The 21,327-nt window shown below is 41.3% G+C and overlaps 1 protein-coding gene across 3 annotated transcripts in view; it reads left to right on the top strand.

The window, feature by feature from the left end:
* Positions 1 to 18,243, top strand: part of TCOF1 (treacle ribosome biogenesis factor 1) — a 55,609-nt gene extending 37,366 nt beyond the window's left edge. Inside the window, exons 15-20 of one of the 3 annotated variants that reach the window (XR_011599998.1) lie at positions 4,751 to 4,940; positions 5,885 to 6,343; positions 12,911 to 12,981; positions 14,284 to 14,350; positions 15,923 to 15,953; positions 17,715 to 18,243. Coding sequence is in view for 2 of the 3 variants with exons in the window: in XM_070937223.1 (XP_070793324.1) it covers positions 4,751 to 4,940; positions 5,885 to 6,343; positions 12,911 to 12,981; positions 15,923 to 15,949 (747 nt within the window). In the remaining variant the exon portion in view is untranslated. Of the gene's footprint in view, positions 1 to 4,750; positions 4,941 to 5,884; positions 6,344 to 12,910; positions 12,982 to 14,283; positions 14,351 to 15,922; positions 15,954 to 17,714 lie in introns of those variants that run through there. The other 2 variants (XM_070937223.1, XM_070937224.1) reach the window with 2 other exon arrangements.
* The last annotated feature ends 3,084 nt before the right edge of the window (positions 18,244 to 21,327 follow it).

Raw genomic sequence — 21,327 nt, 5'->3', positions numbered from 1 at the left:
TGGAACTCTTTCCAAAATGTCCAGTCAGAATAATGGACATCAGACTTGGAAGGCAATAAAAAAAAAGCTCTGGTAGATTTTGTTTCATGCCATTTCTCTCATGTGTCAGCACTGCTATGAAGGACTCAGGGCGGCTTACAAAGAGACATTCAACAAATTTGAAAATTACATAAAAATTAAAATCCAATTAAAAATTACTTAAAATTATTCCAATGTAAAAATCCCCCAACGGGTCAGCCACGTCTTCAGTTCGCGGCGGAAAGAGAGGAGGTCAGGGGCTGTCCTAAGCTCGGTGGGCAACCCGTTCCAGAGGGTCGGCACTCCCACAGAGAACCAGAGCTGTGGAGTCGGGAGATAAATGTTCCGACTCCGACTCCGACTCCTCAGTTTTTTGTACTTCCGACTCCGACTCCGACTCCCCGACTCCGACTCCTCTGTATTAATATGCGAATGTATTTTATACATTCCTTGAAGGAAAGAAAGGCAACATACATGTCATTACCACAGGACTACTGGCTGGGAAGCCAACAGTCTACTGTATTGAACAGTTTAAGCAAAAGACAAACACAATGAAAACAACAAAGTTTTATTAATTTTTTTTTATTAATTTAATTAATCAAGTTGCTGGATAGTAGCAGCAGGCATAAACATCAGGAACAGGAACTTTACCAGTTCAAAAATACAAACCACATTATTTGGTTGTTTTAGAACAAAAACAAAGCTTATCTATATGAACCAAAAACAAAATCTGTAAAACCTAGAAATGGTTTATATTAATCTTGAAATGTAGTTATAGGCTTAGCAAATGCAAATCAATTCAATGTAGAGTTCTAAGGAAGAGAATTGCCTCTGCCAGATCCTCTTTCATAGAGGCTCTTAAGTCAGACTTTATTATTTTTAGGGCTGAAAATAATCTTTCGACACTGACTTGGGTGGGTGGCATTGCAGTAACTATTCTGGCCACATCACTAACGATCTCTGGATAAACAAGGATGGCTTCTTCAACAGTAAGTTTTGATGAGCGATCATACTTTTCAACTTCTTTTAGTGCTTTATAAAACTCCTGTTGGAATTTTTTTATTTGGACATTTACTGGTTCTGTAACGCTTATGCGACGTCGCTTTCCTTTAGCAACTTCCATTTTGTCTAAGAAGGAATCAAAGTCTAATTCTTCGTTTGAAGAAGATGATTCTGAGTTACCACTATTGCTTAAAAGAACTCCATCCTCCTGTGGAGGTATTTCAGGTCGTAATCCCTTCATGCGAACTGCTACATCATAGAGGGCCTTTTTCCCAGTAGCCATCTGTTTACTGTTCAATAAAAGTCGGCTCATTGGGTCGACATAAATAGCCGCTAACAAGATTTCATTTTCCAGCAAAAGACTCTCTCTTTTCATCATTGAAGATGCAATGCCCTCAGCTATTAACCCTCCATTTTTGTTCAGGCGATATAACAGGCTCTTCCATTCCAAGAGGAATTTACCCGGGGTTAGATCATCACATTGCAACCTCTTGGTGACAGTGAAGGGGTGAGAAAGAAGGTTCTCCAGCTCTTTTGTTTGTGTCCACTGGCTTGCAGTTAATGCAAGATTTTCATTGTCCATTTCTTCTATGAAGTCTTTAAGTTCAAGCAAACGCTTCACCATTAAATAAGTGCTTCCCCAGCGAGTTGTTTGATCCAAAATGGCTCCTTTTCCTGCACGTCTTTTCAAAATTGCATCTGTTTTTGGGGCCCTGGCTGCAACAGTTACTTGCCGTAATTTGCCAATTAATGTAGCTGCATGGCGATCTTTTAATCCATCTCTTATGGCAAGTTGCAGTGTATGAACAGCACATCGCATATGATGAATAGTAGCAAGCTTCAATGCTTCTTCAACAAAGTTGTCTAAAAAAATGTCAGCATTCTCTTCAGTTTCTAAACTTTCTCTAATACTTGCAGAGCTGTCTTCCTCTAAGTCTAATATCTGTTTGATACCTTCTTCATCTGCCTTCATCTTCTCAATTGTGCTCAACATGTTAGAAGCGTTATCTGTCACAACACATAAAATCTGTTCCTTTTTAATTTCAAAATCTTCTAGAACACCCTCCACTAACTTCTGAAGGTAATCACTGGTGTGATGTGCCTGAGTGTCCTTTACTCCGAGGGTCCGTGTTATTGTTTTGTTATTTTCATCCACAAATCTAACATTAATAGCGAAATAATTGACTCTGTGACGTGTGCATGCATCCATTTTAAGGAAGACAAAACGTCCTTTCATAACTTTCTGTAGTTCTTCCTTTTTACATTTGGCCTCCTCAATTATAAGTTTCCTTATACTTTCTCTTTCCAGAGAAACACCAAGTTTTTTTGCCATTTCTCCATTTAGGCCTAAAAAGGCTGTCTGTGAAAAGAAGGATAGTGGTACACTATTCTTTACTACCATTTCAATAATGTGGTGTTTGAATTTTTCTGGTGTCATCCTTATGGTAACTTTGTCAGATATAAAGAATTTTCTTATTTGTGATTGTTCTCCAGTAGATTTCTGAACGTTTTTTGTCACAGAAGTAGATGCAATGTTTTCATTGCTATCTTTCTCATTCACGGCTTCTAACACTTTGGGATGAAAACGCTGTAAGTGTCTTTTCAAATTTGATGCTCTTGTAGGTGCATTTTTATCAGGCCCACTGAAACTGCTAATTTTTGCATCACATTGTTTTTCACCATCATCATCTTTTCTAATACATTGGCACACGTAATGTTTTCCATCACTTGATAATGCAAAGTGCTCATAAACAGTAGACTTTGTTGTGTTGTTAGCAGTCTTTTTGCCATTGTTTAGGATGCCTCTTTCCCTAAAATATAAAATATGTTATACTAACTGGCATATAATTAGATTTTTAATATCAACATACACAGTCTTGTAAGTTGTACGTACATGGCTTTATACAAACAAATAAGCTATATATCCCAGCACTAAACCTAGACATGATTTGTCCTATACAATATAAACACTTACAGTTGAATCCAAGAAGCTGTTCCACCAAGTTCTTCTAAGCCAGTGGTTCTCAACCTTCCTAATGCCGCGACCCTTTAATACAGTTCCTCATGTTGTGGTGACCCCCAACCAGGGGTGGGTTCTAAATTTTTTTACTACCGGTTCTGTGGGCGTGGCTTATTTTGTGGGCATGGCTTGGAGGTTATGTGACTGGGTGGGTGTGGCTAGCTGGTCATGTGACCGGGTGGCCATGGCTATGTGTATAGAGGGCTGAAAAAAGTCATTTCTGACAGGTCCTCGCACTTTTGACTGGTCCTCACACTTATGACCATCCTCACATTTATGCCCGTGCAGCATTTTTAACAACCATGTCACTCATTTCACAACTGCTTCTCTTCACCATGGTGACAAGATAGGGCAAAAACGTAAAATGTGAGGACAGTCGTAAGTTCGAGGACTGGTCAAAAGGGAGAGGACCAGTCAGAAATAACTTTTTCAGCCCTCTGAGTAGTCCATATACATAAAAGGATACAGCAATAGAGAGGGATGAAGGAAGGGAAGGGAAATTAGAGTAGGAGTGAGGGTAAGAGAGGGAGGAAGAGAGGAGGAGAAGGAGAAAGGAAGAGGAAGTAGGGAGGAGAAGAAGAGGGTGAGGAAGAGAAAGTAAGAAGGAAAGAAAAGAGAGAGGTGGTAGGTTTGAGGAGAAAGATTGCTGTACAATAAAAAAGATGAAAGGGAAGAAAGCCAACCCCAAACAAATATAAAGATATTAAGATAAAGAATGAATTGTTAAACTTTAAAGAATAAAAGAGAACAAATATGAATAAATAATAATTAGAAACACACATACAAACATACAATGTATTTTCTTTGAACAGAGTATTTGGCCGGTTCATAAATTTAAACAGTGTTTAGTCATGTTTAAAGTTTAAGCTAACAATCAGAGTTACAAGTTTTTATAGCCTTAGCTGAATGACAGCAGTTTTTCCAATGGTTTACAGCTTCAGTCTTGAACTATTGACCCTCCATTCCCTTCACTTATGCAAGTGTCTCTAGTCCTGCAAAAAACATATTTACTTAATCCCTTATCAGTGAGAGGCTAGGTTACCCATGGGCGCTGCGTTCCCTGTAACAGCAGAACACAACACTATGGAAAGTATAAGTATTGCCACTCCTAATTGTGCGTTGCGTGCCTTATAGTGAAGCACATGAAAAGCATGCTTCTTCACGGTCACTTAACGTGTTCATTTTGCGGTTACGTGAGGCACTGCATGCATTGGTCTTTATTCTTACAGTAGAGAAGTCATTAATTATAACTTTTTGTGAATTGGGACATTTAAACTTGCTTTTTTTAAAATTCCAATCTAAATTTAGTAGGAGTCGGAGTCGGTGCATTGTTTGCCGACTCCGACTCCGACTCCAGGTACCCAAAATTTCCTCCGACTCCTCGACTCCGACTCCGACTCCGACTCCACAGCACTGCAGAGAACGCTCCTCCCCTGGGGGCCGCCAGCTGACATTGTCTGGCTGACGGCACCCTGAGGAGGCCCGCTCTGTGGGAGCCCACAGGACAATGGGAGGATGGCAGGAGATGATCCTGCAAGTACCCCGGGCCTAAACCATGTAGGGCTAAGTTGTGAAAAGTATTGAACTAAACAGATACTGATAAATTTTGCTAATTGAAGAGATTGGGATATATCACTCTGTTGACTGCCCTTGCTATTAATCACATGTTCAAACATTATTTCTCTCTCTTTCTCTTTTCTTCACTCCTAGTCTCTTTTAACGGGGCTACCAGGTCCTCACAAGATCCAGGCATCCACTGTGGCAGCAAGTCCTCTGCTCTCCAAACAGGGTTCTGTCACTGCTCAAGCAAAGTCATCTGGGAAGCCAGCTCCTGCTGACAGCACCTCATCAGCTGATAGCTCTTCAAGCGATAGCGACGCTGAGGAAACATCGAAAACAGGTTAGCTTTAAAGGAACTTGTTGGTACAGAAGACTAAAAGGAAAGCACTTTTTAGGGGGTCTATGACAATTCCCATGTAACACCTCTCCTGCGCGAGCTGCATTGGCTTCCAGTGGTCTTCCCGGTGCGATTCAAGGTGCTGATTAACATCTTTAAAGCGCTCCATGGCTCAGGACCTGGGACCCCCTTCTGCTACCGACAGCCTCCCACCAGCCAGTACACTCCCACAGGGCGGGGCTCCTCGGGGTGCTGTCGGTCAGACAATGTCGACTGGCAACCCCCCGGGGTAAAGCCTTCTCAGTGGGGGCCCCTGCCCTCTGGAACGAGCTGCCCCCGGAGGTACGGAGGATCCCAGACTTGCGCACCTTCCACCGTGCCCTGAAGACTTTGTTATTCCAGCAAGCCGGGCTTGCTAAATTTTTAAATTGGATTTTAATGGGATGTTTTTAATTCTGGGCCAAAGTATTTAATCTGGTTTTAAATTGTTTTTAACTTTTATATTTATGTATTTGATCTTGGCTGTTCACCGCCCTGAGTCCTTCGGGAGAAGGGCGGTATATAAATATAATTAATAAATAAATAATAAATAAAAATTCACCATAGACAACTCACCATGGCCAACAGTTGTTCAAGATTTCCCTGCTACTCCAGCCTCAACAAAAAGCTTTAAATGGTTCATCACAACCCTAGTATCTAAAATGAGGATTTTGATTCCGCTGACCATATCACCAGGTATATTTCATTCATGTCTGACGAAAAGGAAAGCAGCAAAGCACAGAGAAGCAAAAAACTTTTATAGCTTATGCCATTTCTTTAAGTATCATTTATTCATATTACATCACATGTTTTGATGCTGAGTTGGAATGATTTACCCACAAATTAGCAGTACTTTATAGGGATCAGGTTCTTAATAGTTGCTAAATAGTAAAAATTTGTTTCTACAGAGATCATCTCATTGCCTTCTTCTGGAAAGGAAGCAGCAGCTGCTAAGGGAAAGGGGGCAAGGAAACAAGGGCTGCAGAGCACCAGCTCCAAGCCGACCCCAGCAAAGAAAGCTGCAGCAAAGGCTCAGAGCAATGGCCAAGCCCAAGAGACATCTGCAGCAAAGTTGCCAGAATCACTTACCCCATCGTTCAAAGCTTTCCTTGGGAACAAACAGCAGGACACAGAACAAGAAACCCCAGAAAATGCAAAGGCCAAGACATTGAAAAATGGAAAGAAAGAAAAACCATCCAAGAAACGGAAATTGGCAGATGGGGACACTGGCCCTTCAAAGGGCAAGAAGCGTAAAATGCAGAGCGCGGAAGAGTTAAAGCTAAAAAAGAAGAAAAAGAAATCCAAGGCTTCAGACAGCATCAAATCAACAAAGAAAAAAGACAGCAAAGAAAAGAAGTCTGATAAAAGTAAGAACTCCATCCCTGTTCCATGTGGGCATATCAAAGCTGGGTGCTAATGTTCCTGGTCCTTTTTTTTTTTTTTTTTTCTTTTCATTATCTAATGCAGTGATGGCTAACCTTTTTGCCATCGCGTGCCGGGGGTCGGGGAGGTCGCGCGCGCACGTGCCCACGTGTGCGTGCGCAACCCCCTCCCCCGCTCCTGGCACATGATGGCCTGGTAGGCCCGTTTTTCTTTCTTACCTGGTTCCAGATCCTCTCTGTGTATCTGGGAAGGACGAAAACAGCCTTTCCCACTCCCTTGGAGGCCCTACAGAGGCTGAAAGGGCCCATTTCCCGACTCTCGGTGGGACAGGAAGTGACATTTTTTGCTGTCCCCAGCCTCCAGAACCTCTCTAGGAGTCTCTAGGAGTCTCTGGAGGCTGGGGACAGGAAAAAACGTTACTTCCTGTCCCACCGGGAGTCGGGAAATGTGCCCTTTCAGCCTCCGTAGGGCCTCCAAGGGAGTGGGAAAGGCTGTTTTCGCCCTTCCCAGATACACAGAGAGGATCTGGAGCCAGGTAAGAAAGAAAAACGGGCCTTCCCCACCCCGCCCCCAGGCCCTCCAGAGGCAGGAAACAGCCTGCTTCCCTACTTCTGGTGGGCCCAGAAGGCCTGAAAATCAGGTGGCTGGCACGCGCAAGCGTCCCAAAGCTGAGCTGGCATGCCCACTAATATGGCTCCGCGTGCCACCTGTGGCACGTGTGCCATAGGTTCGCCATCACGGATCTAATGCATTCTGCTGCCCCCATGTGGTAAAGAGGTATTGCTTACCAATAAGCAGTTGTTACCAATTCTTTACCAATTCATTTGTGTTGGTAAAGGGAATAATACGTGGGGAAAGGTTTATCCAGTATATGCAACCTTAGCACTCTGATGTCCCCCCCTTTCCTTATACCTGTGTAAAGAAACTATCCCAACATACCTCTTGATTCCAGTCTAAAGAAAAGCAATTAAGTGAAAAGGGTAGGCAAGAAGGCTTTTCAGAAGATATATTTAGGTCTGTTCTTTAACATTCTTCTGCTTCCTGTTTTTTTTTTTCAGCTTCTTCCTTCCTCGTTGTATGGGCTTGTTCTGCTTTAACTACTTCCCCTTTTCTATGATGCTCCCAGTCCTTTTTGAGCCCCCAGAATCGAACAGAACAGAACAGAACAGAACAGAACAGAACAGGAGCTGGAAGGGACCTTGGAGGTCTTCTAGTCCAGCCCTCAGCTCAAGCAGGAGAATCTATATCATTTCAGACAAGCAACTGTCTAGTCTCTTCTTAAAAACCTCCAGTGATGGAGCACCCATGATTTCTGACAGCAAGCTGTTCTACTGGTTAATTGTCCTCACTATTAGGAAGTTTCTCCTTAATTTCAGATTGCTTCTCTCTTTGATTAGTTTCCAACCATTGTTTCTTGTCCTGCCCTCTGGTGCTTTGGAGAATAATTTGACCCCCTCTTCTTTGTGGCAGCCCCTCAAATACTGGAATACTGCTCTCATGTCACCCCTAATTCTTTTCTTTAGACAGACCCAAAACCTGCAGCCATTCTTCATATGGTTTAGTCTCCAGGTCTTTGATCATCTTAATTGCTCTTTGAACTTTTTCCAAAGTCTCAACATCTTTTTTCTGAATGGTGACCAAAATTGGTTGCAGTATTCCAGGTGTGGTCTTACTAGGGTTTTGTACAGCGGCACTAATACTTCACATGATGTTGATTCTGTGCCTCTGTTTATACAACCCAGGATTGTATTAACTTTTTTGGCTGCTGCTGCACACTGCTGGCTCATATTCAAGTGATCACCTGAACTGATTCCCAATTATCTGATCCCACTGTGATCCTTGGGGTCACCTTCCTTTATTGTTCGTCTGTCCAGGGTTGGTCCAGAACATTTGGATGCACCAACTTAATAGTTTTCCTTAAAATGTGATGTTAGATTTACCAACTTTGTGTTTGCTCTGTAATGTCCCTTATTTTTATCATAGGCACTTTTGTGAGCAGGTGTCTTCAAGTCAATTCACTAGTTGGCCTAGTCCAGGGGTGTCAAACTCAAGGCCCTGGGGCAGGATACAGCCACAGGGTGCTTAGATCTGGCCCGCGAGGCCTCCGTGGAAACAGCGAAGGACAGGCCTGCAGTGCCTCTGCAGCGAAAATGGAGCTCAGGGAGGTTGTACAAGGCCCACCAGCTTCTGTTAATGGCCACAGTGGCCTCCTGCAGCCCTCTGCCAGTGAAAACGGAGGCCCAGGGAGACCATGTGCTCCGTTTTTGCTGGCAGAGGGCTGCAGGAGGCCATCGCGGTCGAAAACAGAGCCTCGACAAGTGACGTCGAGCTGGCCACCCCTCCGACCATAACCCGGCCCCCTGAGATCAAACACAACCCTGGTGCAGCCCTCAATGAAATCGAGTTTGACACCCCTGGCCTAGTCCCTACAGTGTTCTTGCCAAGGTTTCCCAGAAGTGGATTACCATTGTCAGCTTCCTAGGGCTGAGAGAAAGTGACTGGCCCCAGGTCACCCAATTGGCTTTGTGACTAAAACAGAGTTAGAATTTGCCTGGTTTCTAGCCTGGTGCCTTACCACTACACCAAATTGGCTCTCCTATTTTGGGGGTTGTTTTTTTAGTAGAACAAGAATTTAAATCAACACAGAACCAAAGTTAAAAACAAGTTTAACCAGTTCCTTTATTTTATCCCCATGTGAATTAGCCCACCAGATCAGTTTTCCTCTGGCACCATCCAAAACTAACAGTCCTTTGGTTTTGGAGTTGTTCACCACCCCTGAAATAAAATGTCCCTCAGTGTTCCCAGCTGGAGCAGTGCTTTTGGTAAAACACTTCTACCTTCCGAAGTGGAGGTACAGTAGCCCTTTGCTGTACTGTAGAAGAAAAGCACATGCTGGCCTGGGTGCAAAATACAACACTCCTGTATTTAACCTGTTTTGATACATGATTACCCATGATTCCTTTCTGATTTTCTGGTGGGAACAGATGGAGGAGGCTGAAGAGCCTAGCTCGGATATGTTTTAGGAAATGGCTTCCTTTGCCTCATGGCTTTAAAACTGAAATGGAAGCAACTTTCCTAGCTCAGGCATATGCTCACAGTTTTCACAGATAGAGCTGAAAAGGGTGCTTCAGCTACAAAGACTGCTGAGTGGTCATATTCAGCAGTACCTGAATAAATCATGAATATTAGTGCAAATGAGTCGATCTTAAGAAGGCTGCATTTAGAGAGCCGCTGTAAACACTGAGAGGAAGTTGCTGGGACACTATTAATCTTGCTATTCAAAGAGCAGCTCCAGCCAATTCAGTAGTTCCTGCTGAGGCATTTGAGTTGCCTGCCGGATTCTCAAACAGAAATGGTCGCAGGCTTGCTCTAGGAAAGGGAGAACAAGAAGGAAAGAGGCTCTTGTATGGAGACTCGGATTTTAGTGATCTTGAAATTTTACTGATCTTGATATAAGTTATCCTCTTTACTGAGGGGGAAAAACCCCATTAATTTCCATACTCTGCTTCACTTGACTAATATATACAAGAATAGGCAGTCATGCTATAGAAAAGTACACGTAAAAAAAATGGGGTGGAAATTATTTGTCATGTAACCACCCGGATATTCTGTTCTGTGTACGTATTTGTCCTCTTTTAGATTTCCTGGTTTTTATCCTATTTTTGCCAGGGTCTCATGTGAATCTGAATAAACAGGTAGATTGTACTTATATTGGCATAAACATATAAAAAGACCAAGTGCAGAAATAGTGATGACGTTTGACGTAAATGACAGATTTCATTCACTATACTTCAGAAACAAAATAGCCGAACATACAAATAATTGATACAAATACCTTAGATTCAGTAACTATTTTACTCTTTTTGTAGTTGGCAGTGTGTCTTTAACGTTGTGTAAGAATTCTGGCCTATTCATCCATAGCATATTGCTCTTTCCATAATCCTACACAACATTTCCATGGGGTTTAGAGCTGGAGTTTGCCTTGACCATTCCAAAATATTGAATTTGCCCTCCTTCATCCATTTTGTTGTAAACTTCCTTGTAAGTTTGTACCTTTGAGATCATTGCTTTGATTTATGAATTTCAGCTTCAGCTAATGATGGCAGATCATCCAGGTCCTGACACAGAAAAACATTTGCCAACACATGACATTGTTATCGCCACACTTAATAGCTGATACGAGATTCTTTGTCCAAACTAACATTACTATGTTTTTCAAGGAGACTCTAGTCTAAATCAACAGTCTTCCTTTCTTCTATCAGTGAATTCTCCAGAAAAATTCACTGATCGTAACAGTAAAAGTGTAGAAGTGGGAACCTAATCATGAGTTAATAATGTTCTTTTGCTCTTCAGAGTCCCTTGTTTTTACTCCCCTAGCACTGTCTCTATAATTCTATCTTGCTTTTGGAAGCTTTCATCTTTCATTGTCTGTAACATGATTTATAAAAACTCTCACTATCACTCAGAGAGGAGAAAGGAGTACATTTTATGGCAATCATAGCAACCTGCCTTTGACCACGCTGGCAAAGGACTTTAGGGAGCTAGGTTCAACATATTCAGAGGATCACAGTTTAGGTGAATTAGGATTTTTATTCAGGGTTTCAGGAAATCATACCATCTCTTCTATTTGAAGCCACTCCAGAATGAGTGTATAATACATAATGAACTCAACTACAAATACATTGTTAAATCAGATTATAAATACTGAAAACATTAAATTTTCAGAGGAATACCATCTTATTTCCATAGATGGAGCAATCTTCTCTCCTAGGAAGAAGAGCCAGGGAGCTGGAAATGGTCAGCTGTTGTATGCTCTGCATTAGTCTTGTTTATGGGTCCAGATAGTGAAGCAGATTTGGTGTCACTCTGGATACGCTTTAGCATGGTGTTATGTATGGGTTTTAACGACTCTGTTAGCCAAGTTCAAAGTTGAACAAATGATGGTGTAGATTATTATTGGGATTTTCTGTGTGGTGCCATGTATGTGAAGCTTGAACACTAACATGGTACAAGCCAAGTTTAAGAGTTATCTTTATGCCCAAGAAAGACTTGGGAATTATCCTCCTAGGAATTCATAGAAAATAACAGCACATGGCTGCAGATAAATTTACAAATGTGCCCATCTGTTCAGGGAAAAAAGAGAAGGTGTGTTGGATGGTGGTGATAATGGCATCATAGTGACAAAAGGGAATGATAAGGAGCATTAACACCAATTAGCCTCCTAGTAAATGGCTATTTTATAACCCTGATTCCCCAGAGCAGCTATTCTTGTGACATTATCCCAGGCATGCTGTTAACATTCCAAATATGCCTGAATTGAAAGTTTGCAGTGTGAAATGAAACGGGGTGACGAGCATAAAAATAAACTGCCCAGTGCTTGTCCCTGCCAGCAAGCAACTCCAGGTAGTCCTCAACTTACGACCACAATGGAGCCCAAAATGTATGTTGTTCAGTGAGAAATTTGTTGAGAGAGATTTGCCTCATTTTACGACTTGTCTTGCCACAGTTGTTAAGTGAATCACTGCAGTTGTTAAATTAGTAACATGGTTGTTAAGTGAACCTGGCTTCCCCATTGGCTTTGCTTGTCAGAAGGTCGCAAAAGGTGATCAGATGACCCCGGGACACTTCACCCGTTATAAATGTGAATCATTTGTCAAGCATCCAAATGTAAAATCACGTGACCAGGAGGATGCTGCAACACAGCATAAGTATGAAAATTGGTCACTTTTTTTCAGTGTCATAACTTCGAACAGTCATTAAGCGAACTGTTGTAAGTTGAGGACTACCTACATTAAAAGTTCTTTGTGGGCTGATTTCAATTGCCTAATCCTGTCTTAATTTTCTTGCCTTCAGAGGACTTCCTTATTCTACCACCTCTTGCTATCCTAGTTAGTGAGAAAATAAATACCTGAGGCCTCATGCCTGGATTAAATTAGCAACAACACAGAGAAACTTCATTTTAATGGTCCATTTGAGGCGAGGGTTTTGAAGTACATTACTGAGGCAGTTTATAGGCAAATGTTATAAATTGCTCTGTAATGATTAAATGAAGGAAAATTAATTTAACTGCCTCATCTGGAATATTCATTTGCAATGCATTTATCCCTTATTGGGGCAGGGGAAGGATCTTTGGATGGTAAATTGATCCATTGCTCTTGAAATCTGCTAAATGCGGGTTTGTTCAAATCAAGATATCTTTGCATTTAATTTTAGCTCCCCCCCCCCCCCCCAAAAAAAAATCCAGTTGCAATAAATAGGGGATTCTGGTGCAAATCTGGATGTTTGTAGAAAAACAACTGATTTAGCACTAGATTTTCCTAGCACAGCTTTGGCACTCATTCACAATATGCAGGTTCTTGACATGTTGTAGTAATCATTTCCTTAAATGGCGTTGGAATCCAAGAAATAAAGTATCTTGGGGAATTTGGTACCAATGGTCCTGCACTTAAAATCATTCAAAGCTGGGAATGTGCTTTTATGTGGCCTCAGAATTTTTTTTTTTTTAAGATGCAATCTGAATTGTTTACCCTGTACTCTTAAATGTCTTACAGAGAAAAAGAAGAACAAAAATGTGGAGAAACTTGATGCAGATGGGTCACAGAAGAAAAAAAAGAAAAAGAAGGTAGGAAAGAATATTCTTATTTTGAACTGTCTATGAAGATTCTCAGTCATCCAGGTCATAGTTGTCCGAAAGGTGCTTTTTCAAGAGGCAACTGGGTTTTCTGGATTTTCTTTGAAGACATTTCTGTTTCTCATCCAAAAAGCTTCTTCAGCTCTGACTGGATGGTGGGGAATAGAAGGATTTATGGTATATTCCTTGCAGACAGCTGGTCATTTGCATTCTTATAGAGAGTCATTGAGGCCACTTGGAGGTTTATCTATATCCTCAGGATCACCTGAATGGTATAAAATGGGTGTGGAGCCTTCTTGGAACTGTTGAAGGGACTGTGTTGTAGACTAGAGACAGATCAGGGGTGAAATCCAGCAGGTTTTGACAGGTTCTGGAGAACCGGTAGTGGAAATTTTGTGCAGTTCAGAGAACCGGCAAATATCATCTCTGGCTGGCCCCAGAGTGGGATGGAATGGAGATTTTGCAATATCATTCCCCCAAGAGTGGGGAGGGAATGGGGATTTTGCAGTATCCTTCCCCTGGAGTGGGGTGGGAATGGAGATTTTATCATTCCCTTGCCACGCCCACCAAGCCACATCCACAGAACTGGTAGTAAAAAAAATTGGATTTCACCACTGAGACAGATGATGTCGTATCCCTCCCCCTCTGATGAGAGAGAGATGTTCAGTTTTGACATAGATGAAGGGGTGAAATCCAGCAGGTTCTGACAGGTTCTGGGGAACCAGTAGCGGAAATTTTGAGTAGTTCGGAGAACCGGCAAATACCACCTCTGGCTGGCCCCAGAGTGGGGTGGGAATGGAGATTTTACAATATCCTTCCCTCAGGAGTGGGATAGGAAAGGGGATTTTGCAGTGTTCTTCCCCTGGAGTGGGGTGGAAATGGAGATTTTTCAGTACCCTTCCCCTGCCACACCCACCAAGCCATGCCCACATAATTGGTAGTAAAAAAAATTTGAATTTCACCACTGCATAGATGGCCTCTTTGAGGCCATCTTTCAAACCAGTGGTCCTCTGTCCAAAATGCAAACTTTGCTGTCTATAAAAGTGTCTTAAATGCAGATGGATTGCTGAATCTTGTCCTGATGGGTTTGTTCTTCTATGTTGTGCCATGCGTTTATGAAGTGGTTGTTTCGTTTCCCCAATGTACAGGTCTGCACATGGTTTCCTGAGAAATGTTTTCAAAGAAAAACCAGAAAGTCCAGTTCCCTCTTGAAAAAGCATCTTTGGGACTTTTTTTGAACTGTTTTGTATGATATATGTATCTGGTACAAATTAAACTCTTCTTATCAACCAGTATAGGATTGAGTGTGCAGAGGGCAAATCACCCCACCATTAATTGGTTTTGTTACAGTCCTGAACAGGTACATATTGAATGACTTTGAGCAATTGTTCTGTATTTATATGACTCAGGCATATATTTAGTTCAGTGAGTATATACAGCTACCCTTAGACTCATGACATTATTTTTTTTTTATGCTCCAAAACTGTTTTCAGAGCACAGGTGTACAATTTGAGGCCACACATGGCCCCCAGTAAATTCCCTAGGTTGATCGTTACTAATGTGATGGAAAAAGAAAATTATTAAATGGAAGAATAATTTTCTTATGCAGTTCTGCACAAAAGCAGTGTTTCTAGGAGATTCTTTTGAGGGAAGAGGTGCTTTAGCCTAAGTAGTAGATTGGGTAGTATATCAGAGGTAGGGTACTGAAAAACATCCCTCATTTAGAAATACAGACAAGATCATAAATAATTCTTTTAATATAACCTAAAAGGCTTGCTTCTTCTAGAGTTAAGTATTAGAAGGGATTAAACCAAATCAGAAAGGAGGTGACAGATTTTGTTGTTTTTGTTATTTTAGAGGCCAAGGATTCTTTAGTATGAAATATTCCATCTGTTCTTTTGAATACATGTTGAATAGACATCCGTGCATGTCTATTCATGCAAGAGCCTATAGCCGTGATGGCAAACCTATGGCACGGGTGCCACAGGTGGCACGTGGAGCCATATTGGTGGGCACGCAAGTGTTGCCCTAGCTCAGCTCCAGCGCGCATGCGTGCAGCAGCCAACTGATTTTCAGGCCTTCCGGTTCCACCTGAAGTCAGGAAACTGGCTGTTTCCAGCCTCCGGGGGGGATGGGGAAGGCCGTTTTTGCCCTCCCCAGGCTCCTAGAAAGCCTCTGGAGCCTGGGGAGGGGGGAAAAACAGGCCTACCGGGCCCACCGTGCCATTATGTGCCAAAAACAGGGGGAAGTGGGGGGGTCATCTGCGCATGCGCAGGAGGGTGGGGCGCATTGAATTATGGATGTGGGCACACGCACCCACGACCCCCCACACTCCCCCCAATTCTGGCATGCGATGGCAAAAAGGTTAGCCATCACTGGCCTATAGTACAGTGGACTAAAGCACTGTTATTAACATCTGCTGCTTGCAGTTACTGCAAGTTCAAATCTCAACAGGCTGAAGGTTGACTCAGCCTTCCATCCTTTCTAAGGTAGGTAAAATGAGGACCCAGTTTGTGGGGGCAATAAGCTGACTTTGTATAAAATATACAAAAGTATGAAGGCTATTGCTTAACGCATTGTAAGCTGCCCTGAGTCTCTGGAGAAGGGCGGCATATAAATTAAAGCAAAAAAAATAATAATAATAGGGCAAATTACTCTTGTTCAGCTTGCTTTGCTTAGCTTTTACCTATCTTCCAGAATCCTCAGAACATATTTACTCAAAATATAGTCTAATCTTACCCCAGAAATGTATCCTTCTTCAACACAAATGAAAGCCAAACTGTGCTTTTGAAACAGCTCTTTTCCATTGAAGAATTGAGGAGTCTCTGGGTGTTTTTTACCGCAACACAGTCTGCATTTCTTAGCACGTTATTATCTCTGTGTTATGTGTGAAAAGAACAAATTGAAGTCATTTACTTTGTGATTCTTTCAGAAAACGGATAACCCTCAAGAGGCATGAACATGTAAGTATGCTGTGCCGTCCCTGAAAATTATATGTTAGATGAGCACTCCTTAATCTATTGCCATCATCCTTGATCCTTTCCTGTGCTCAGTTGGAACAAGAGGATCTGTAGGTATGTCAGGAGATTATTAGACATAGAAAGGCAATTAGGTGAAACTGAGTTCAAAGTGGGTGAATGGGAAAGAACTTTTTTTTCTTCTAGAATTTAACAATGATTTTCAGTGCTTAGACGAGAACAAATAGAAATAAAACTCTTGCAGAATAATTTTTCAAGTTGTAATAAAGTCAGATAACAGAATAAAGGAGTTGGAAGGAATCTTGGAAGTCTTCTAGTCCAACTCCCTGCTCAAACAAGAAACCCTATACCTGTAACCCTATAGACAAATGGTTGTCCAATTTCTTTTTAAAAAACCTCCAGTGCTGGAGCACCCACAACTTCAGGAGGCAAGTCGTTCAAACTGTCAGGAAATTTCTCCTTAGTTCTAGTTTGCTTCTCTCCTTGATTAGTTTCCATCCATTGCTTCTTGTCCTGCCTTCAGGTCTTTGGAAAATAGGCTGACCCACTCTTCTTTGTGGCAGCCCCTTAGATATTGGAACACTGATCATATGACCTTTAGTCCTTGTGAGATGTGGGAATGCATTTAATATATGGTGGAAGGGCTATGGACTCAGTGAAAGGAGCAAAGATAAAAAGTAAGATGGGGTCAGGATTTTTATTTTGTTGCAAATATGTTTGAAATGAATCAACCTATTTAGGACATACACATGTCCTAAAATAGAAAGTTTTCTGTTGTTTCCCACCTATAAGTATCAAGGAACTACATAACTAAAATTTGTGGAGACGAATCAAGGGGGGTTCTGGGAGAGAAACAAAGGGATTGTGGTCCATCTCCTGGAGGTATACCTTCAAAATTAAGCAAGATTGGGCTAGGTTAATATTTTGATGAGAAATCATGGAAATCCCATGGTAATTACAATAATAGAGAGTAACTGTGGCTCAGGGTTGAATTGTGGAGTCCTTGCTACTCTTTGGGCTTGGTTGTTTGCTTGCAAACATTTCAGTATCCAAGTAGATTACATCAGTGCCAGTGAATGTGGAGTTTGCTCCTTATTAATATACAGTACCTTATTCTGCCAGTTTTAGTGGGGGGTGTGGTTTTCTCCTTGATAGTTCCTTGATTAAGGGTATTGTTTCCTGCTTGATTGTTTACCCAGTGTTTAATCCCTGCTTATCTGGTCATTGGCTGCTGTGGAGTGTATATGCGTTCTTATATTTTTCTTAGGGTTTTTTATTGTCTCCTTTGAATGGTGTGTAAATAAGATTTATTTCCATGTGACAGTTCATGGTTGATTTGTCTGAGTGCCAGGCTTCCAATAATTCTCTAGCATTTTTCAACTTGACTAGGCCTAGGATGCTCACAGTCTCCCAGTTGAAACTATGGTTGAGTCTGTCCATGTTTTGTGATATTAAGAAGTTTTCATTGTGTCTTCTGACTGCTAGTTGGTGTTCATGGATGTACTCAGCTAATATTCTGCCTGTCTGCCCTGGATTTGCTGAATATCCAAATCTGTTTGAAACACTTTTTTTAACTACCTTCCTTTTGAGAAGAAACTTTCATTTCAGGACAAAATGATTGCCAGAATCTAAAGTAGAGCAATTAAGGGTTTTAAAGAATTTCAGGAATACCACTTATTTTCTCTTACCTCCCCACCACAGTGCTTTTCCTAATTTTGTCTTTTTTTTTTTTCCTCCTCTCTGCAGTGGCTTTGTAATTCAACCTGAAGAATGGAAGTACATTAATTAGAAAGGAATTATTCATTTATATTTTTTAAACAACAAAACCAAATGTCAGAGATTGAATTTAATTTATAACTATTTTTACTGATGACTTTTAAAGCTAAGAAACTGTGTGCTTCAAGTGACCTGGATACGGGCTTGATAGAAGGATACAACTTGTATCATTAAGTGAAACGATCTGTCTGAAGAGATATCTCAGAAGAGGCATGTGCAGAGACAAAAAGTTGGCTTTATTTACTGAAGAATTTTTAAAATGCTGTTTCTCTTTGCTTTCTTCCCTTTCCTCGACACTTAAGAATTCTATTTTTAAAGGAACACCTCATCCCTTCCCTCCTGCTATTTTTCTTTAATCAACTTTTTATTTTCATTTTCAAGAAGGAACAACCTTGGTCTCTCTTTATGTCCAACAGGTACAAAATTGTGTTGTCTCTGGATTGTCTTTCTGTCTCATCCTTCCTCTTTTTATTAATAAAAAAGATTTTGACTGGGAAAAGCTGATTTGTGTGTGTAAAAACAAGTGCACAATTTCTCCACCACACCTGAATATTGCTGATAATTTGGCAAAGTTCTGATCTCATACTGAATATGCTCATGCATTTATGTTTGACTTTTTAATTTTGAGACAGTCAGGTTCCCAGGCCTCAGATTTTCATGGAAAATTTATGGAATCTCACTGTATTCCTCTAACTTTTTAATGCTTAGCGGGACTAAGAGTTGTTTTTGTATTAGTCCTAGATATGGAAAAGGTCCTTAGTCATCCCATCACCTCCAGAGTGCCTCTCCCACTCTATCCCTATATAGATTTCCAATTTCATACTCTCTACAAGTGTCTCAAAAATGTCTGAAGCGTGGAATAGAGGAAGTCAAGGGGTATCTATTCAAAAATAGCCAGGTTGTGAAGAGCATCTACATTCTGCATAAGAAGCAACTAGATTCTGCAATGTCAATAAAATAAAGTCTTCTTGTGTGGTTTTTTTTCATACCCAACTCTTCTTTTATTCAATCCTGTCTTGTATTAGAAGCGAGACTTGACAACATTGTAGGAATTCTGGTAGGAAATTCCAACTTGATTAAAGGAAGTTACCCCTTTGCAGCCTAATCAAGAAAGTCATTGAAACATTAAGGTTGTTCCTGCCCCATTACCTTCATCACGACAACACAGAACTTTGCGATGTTGGGGCAAGTTATTATTAACTGACCTTGAAAACGGTTGTTATTATTTTGGGATTCCTTTAATCCAAACTACAAAGGATGTAAAGAAGAAGCATTCTACCTGCTTCCACTATGCATGTCTCACGGCCTGATTATATTGTCCTGAAGGAGTGGAACCTTAGAGAAAAACAATAAATTAATGCTTCTATCTAAAACTACTTATGTCACTCTAGGAAAGGAAAAAACCTTTCCCGGAAGAGCGGGAGAATCATAAGACAATCTCAGATACACAGTTTTTGCACATTGTGATTTTAGAAAGTGATGACAATGAAAGATGCATGTAGAACTCATCTCAACTTTTTTAAAAAAAAATAAATTGTAAAGTAGGATTGAAATGTCTTGATTTGTCACCTGTTCCAGAAACTAAATAGAGAATGGAAAGGGGGATAATTTTTTGTTCCTTTGGGACTCGATGGCTTCCATTGTCACCAATCATGCGATGGGGGACTTCTGCAATGATTCTAATCCTTTCTGTTGGGTTATATCCTCCATTCTATGGTGCTGAAGTTTGGCACCTTGGTAAAAAACCCATGATATTGCATGGAATTTCAAATTCCCCTATGCTGTTTAATATCTACTTAAGTCCACAGGATAAGCCATCCAGAGTTGCCTCAAACGGTAAGAAGGGTGGCATATAAATGTAATAAATCACGAAAAGCTTTGGAGATGCTTCCTAATTCTAGGAAAGCAGTTGATAGATCTGCACTACGTAGTTTCCAATACTTCTTTGGCATATCCAGAAGATGACTTGGGGGGCATCACTTTTGTTAAGAACTTGGTAAATATTAATAGCGGAAAACTTGCATAAAATATGCTCAATTTTTCAAACAATATTTGTTGGGTATGCAAGACAGGAGTTTCTCCTGTACTTGGAATCCTCTGACTCCATGGTTAGAAGTTTATTCAAACAATTCTTGAAGTGAAGCATGGAAAGTTACTTTATGCTACAAGTTACATTATTTCAGTGTTATTCTGACAAGTTGGCTACTTCCCATTTGCTTCACTCCTCCAAGAGATCCGCTAGCCCTCACAACTAGTTATAGCAATAGCACTGAGACTTATATACTGCTTCACAGTGCTTTTATAGCCCTCTCTAAGCAGTTTTACAGAGTTGACATATTGCCCCCAACAATCTGGGTCCTCATTTTACCCAGCTTGGATGGATGGAAGGCTGAGTCAACCTTGAGCTGGTGACTACAAAGAGCCTGTAGCACAGTGGACTAAAGCACTGTTAACAGATTAACATCTGCTGCTTGCAATTACTGCAAGTTCAAATCTCACCAGGCTCAAGGTTGACTCAGCCTTCCATCCTTTCAAAGGTAGGTGAAATGAGGACCCAGATTGTGGGGGCAACAAGCTGACTTTGTATAAATATACAAAAGTATGAAGGCTATTGCTTAACGCATTGTAAGCCGCCCTGTGTCTCCGGAGAAGGGCCGCATATAAATTAAAGCAAAAAAAAAAAAATTGAACTGCCAAACTGCAGGCAATCGGCAGTCAGCAAAAAAAGTGGTTGTATTGGCTTAACCCACGTGTACGATTTTTTTCAGTAGTGTTCCTTGTTCATACAATGCCCTGAATCACAAACTAGTTACATGGGCAAAAATGGCAGATGTTTGGTTTATGGTTTAATGCAGGAGTCCCAAGCTCCCAGTCCACAAACAGATACTACGTCATGGCTCGCTGGGGATCGGGACCCTGCAAGCAGCAAGCGAGTGTGCAAAATCATCCCCTCTTCTCCCCCCACCACCACCCCCTCTGCCATTGCTAGTCTGCAGAGCTGGAAAGGTTGGGGACCACTGGTTTAATGTATTAGGCTACCAGAGACAGTACTGTATGTTATTACAAAATATGCAAACAATCATACAAAAGGGGAAATGGAGGTGTTTGGAAAGGGGTTCTTCATATAAGTATTTTTATGTAAGCCAACTGTTATGTTTTGATCCCTTAACTACTCCATCCGCACCTGTATAATTATGCAGTGGCACTTTGCATCCATTGGATCTGATCAACGTTTATTAAACCCATCTCTATACATCACACCTTGTGGCGGCCAACCTAGTGTGGATGTCAGCAAAGCGCAGGTGACTGACAAGCTTTGCTGATTCCAAGCAGAATTCAACCATGGCCTCAATCCTTCGCACTGTTACTATGGAAGGAAGCCCATTAAAATGGTTGCAGCTTGCTTCTGAAGGTCATGCATGGGGCGTTCCGTGAAAGCTGTTCTTTATGTAGATCCCCCTTCCCTGAAGTCTGCAGTGGCCAAAAAGAAAGGCAGCATCCCCATCACGCTTGCCTTCTGATTGTATGCACAGTCAAATGAAAGCATGTCAGGAATAATAACATCATTAGCAATTACTGAACA

Source organism: Pituophis catenifer, unplaced genomic scaffold (assembly GCF_029215685.1).
Source record: "Pituophis catenifer annectens isolate HBS135680 unplaced genomic scaffold, rPitCat1.0.hap2 SCAF_2, whole genome shotgun sequence".
Lineage (NCBI taxonomy): Eukaryota > Metazoa > Chordata > Lepidosauria > Squamata > Colubridae > Pituophis > Pituophis catenifer.
This window is presented reverse-complemented; position numbering and strand designations above follow the sequence as displayed.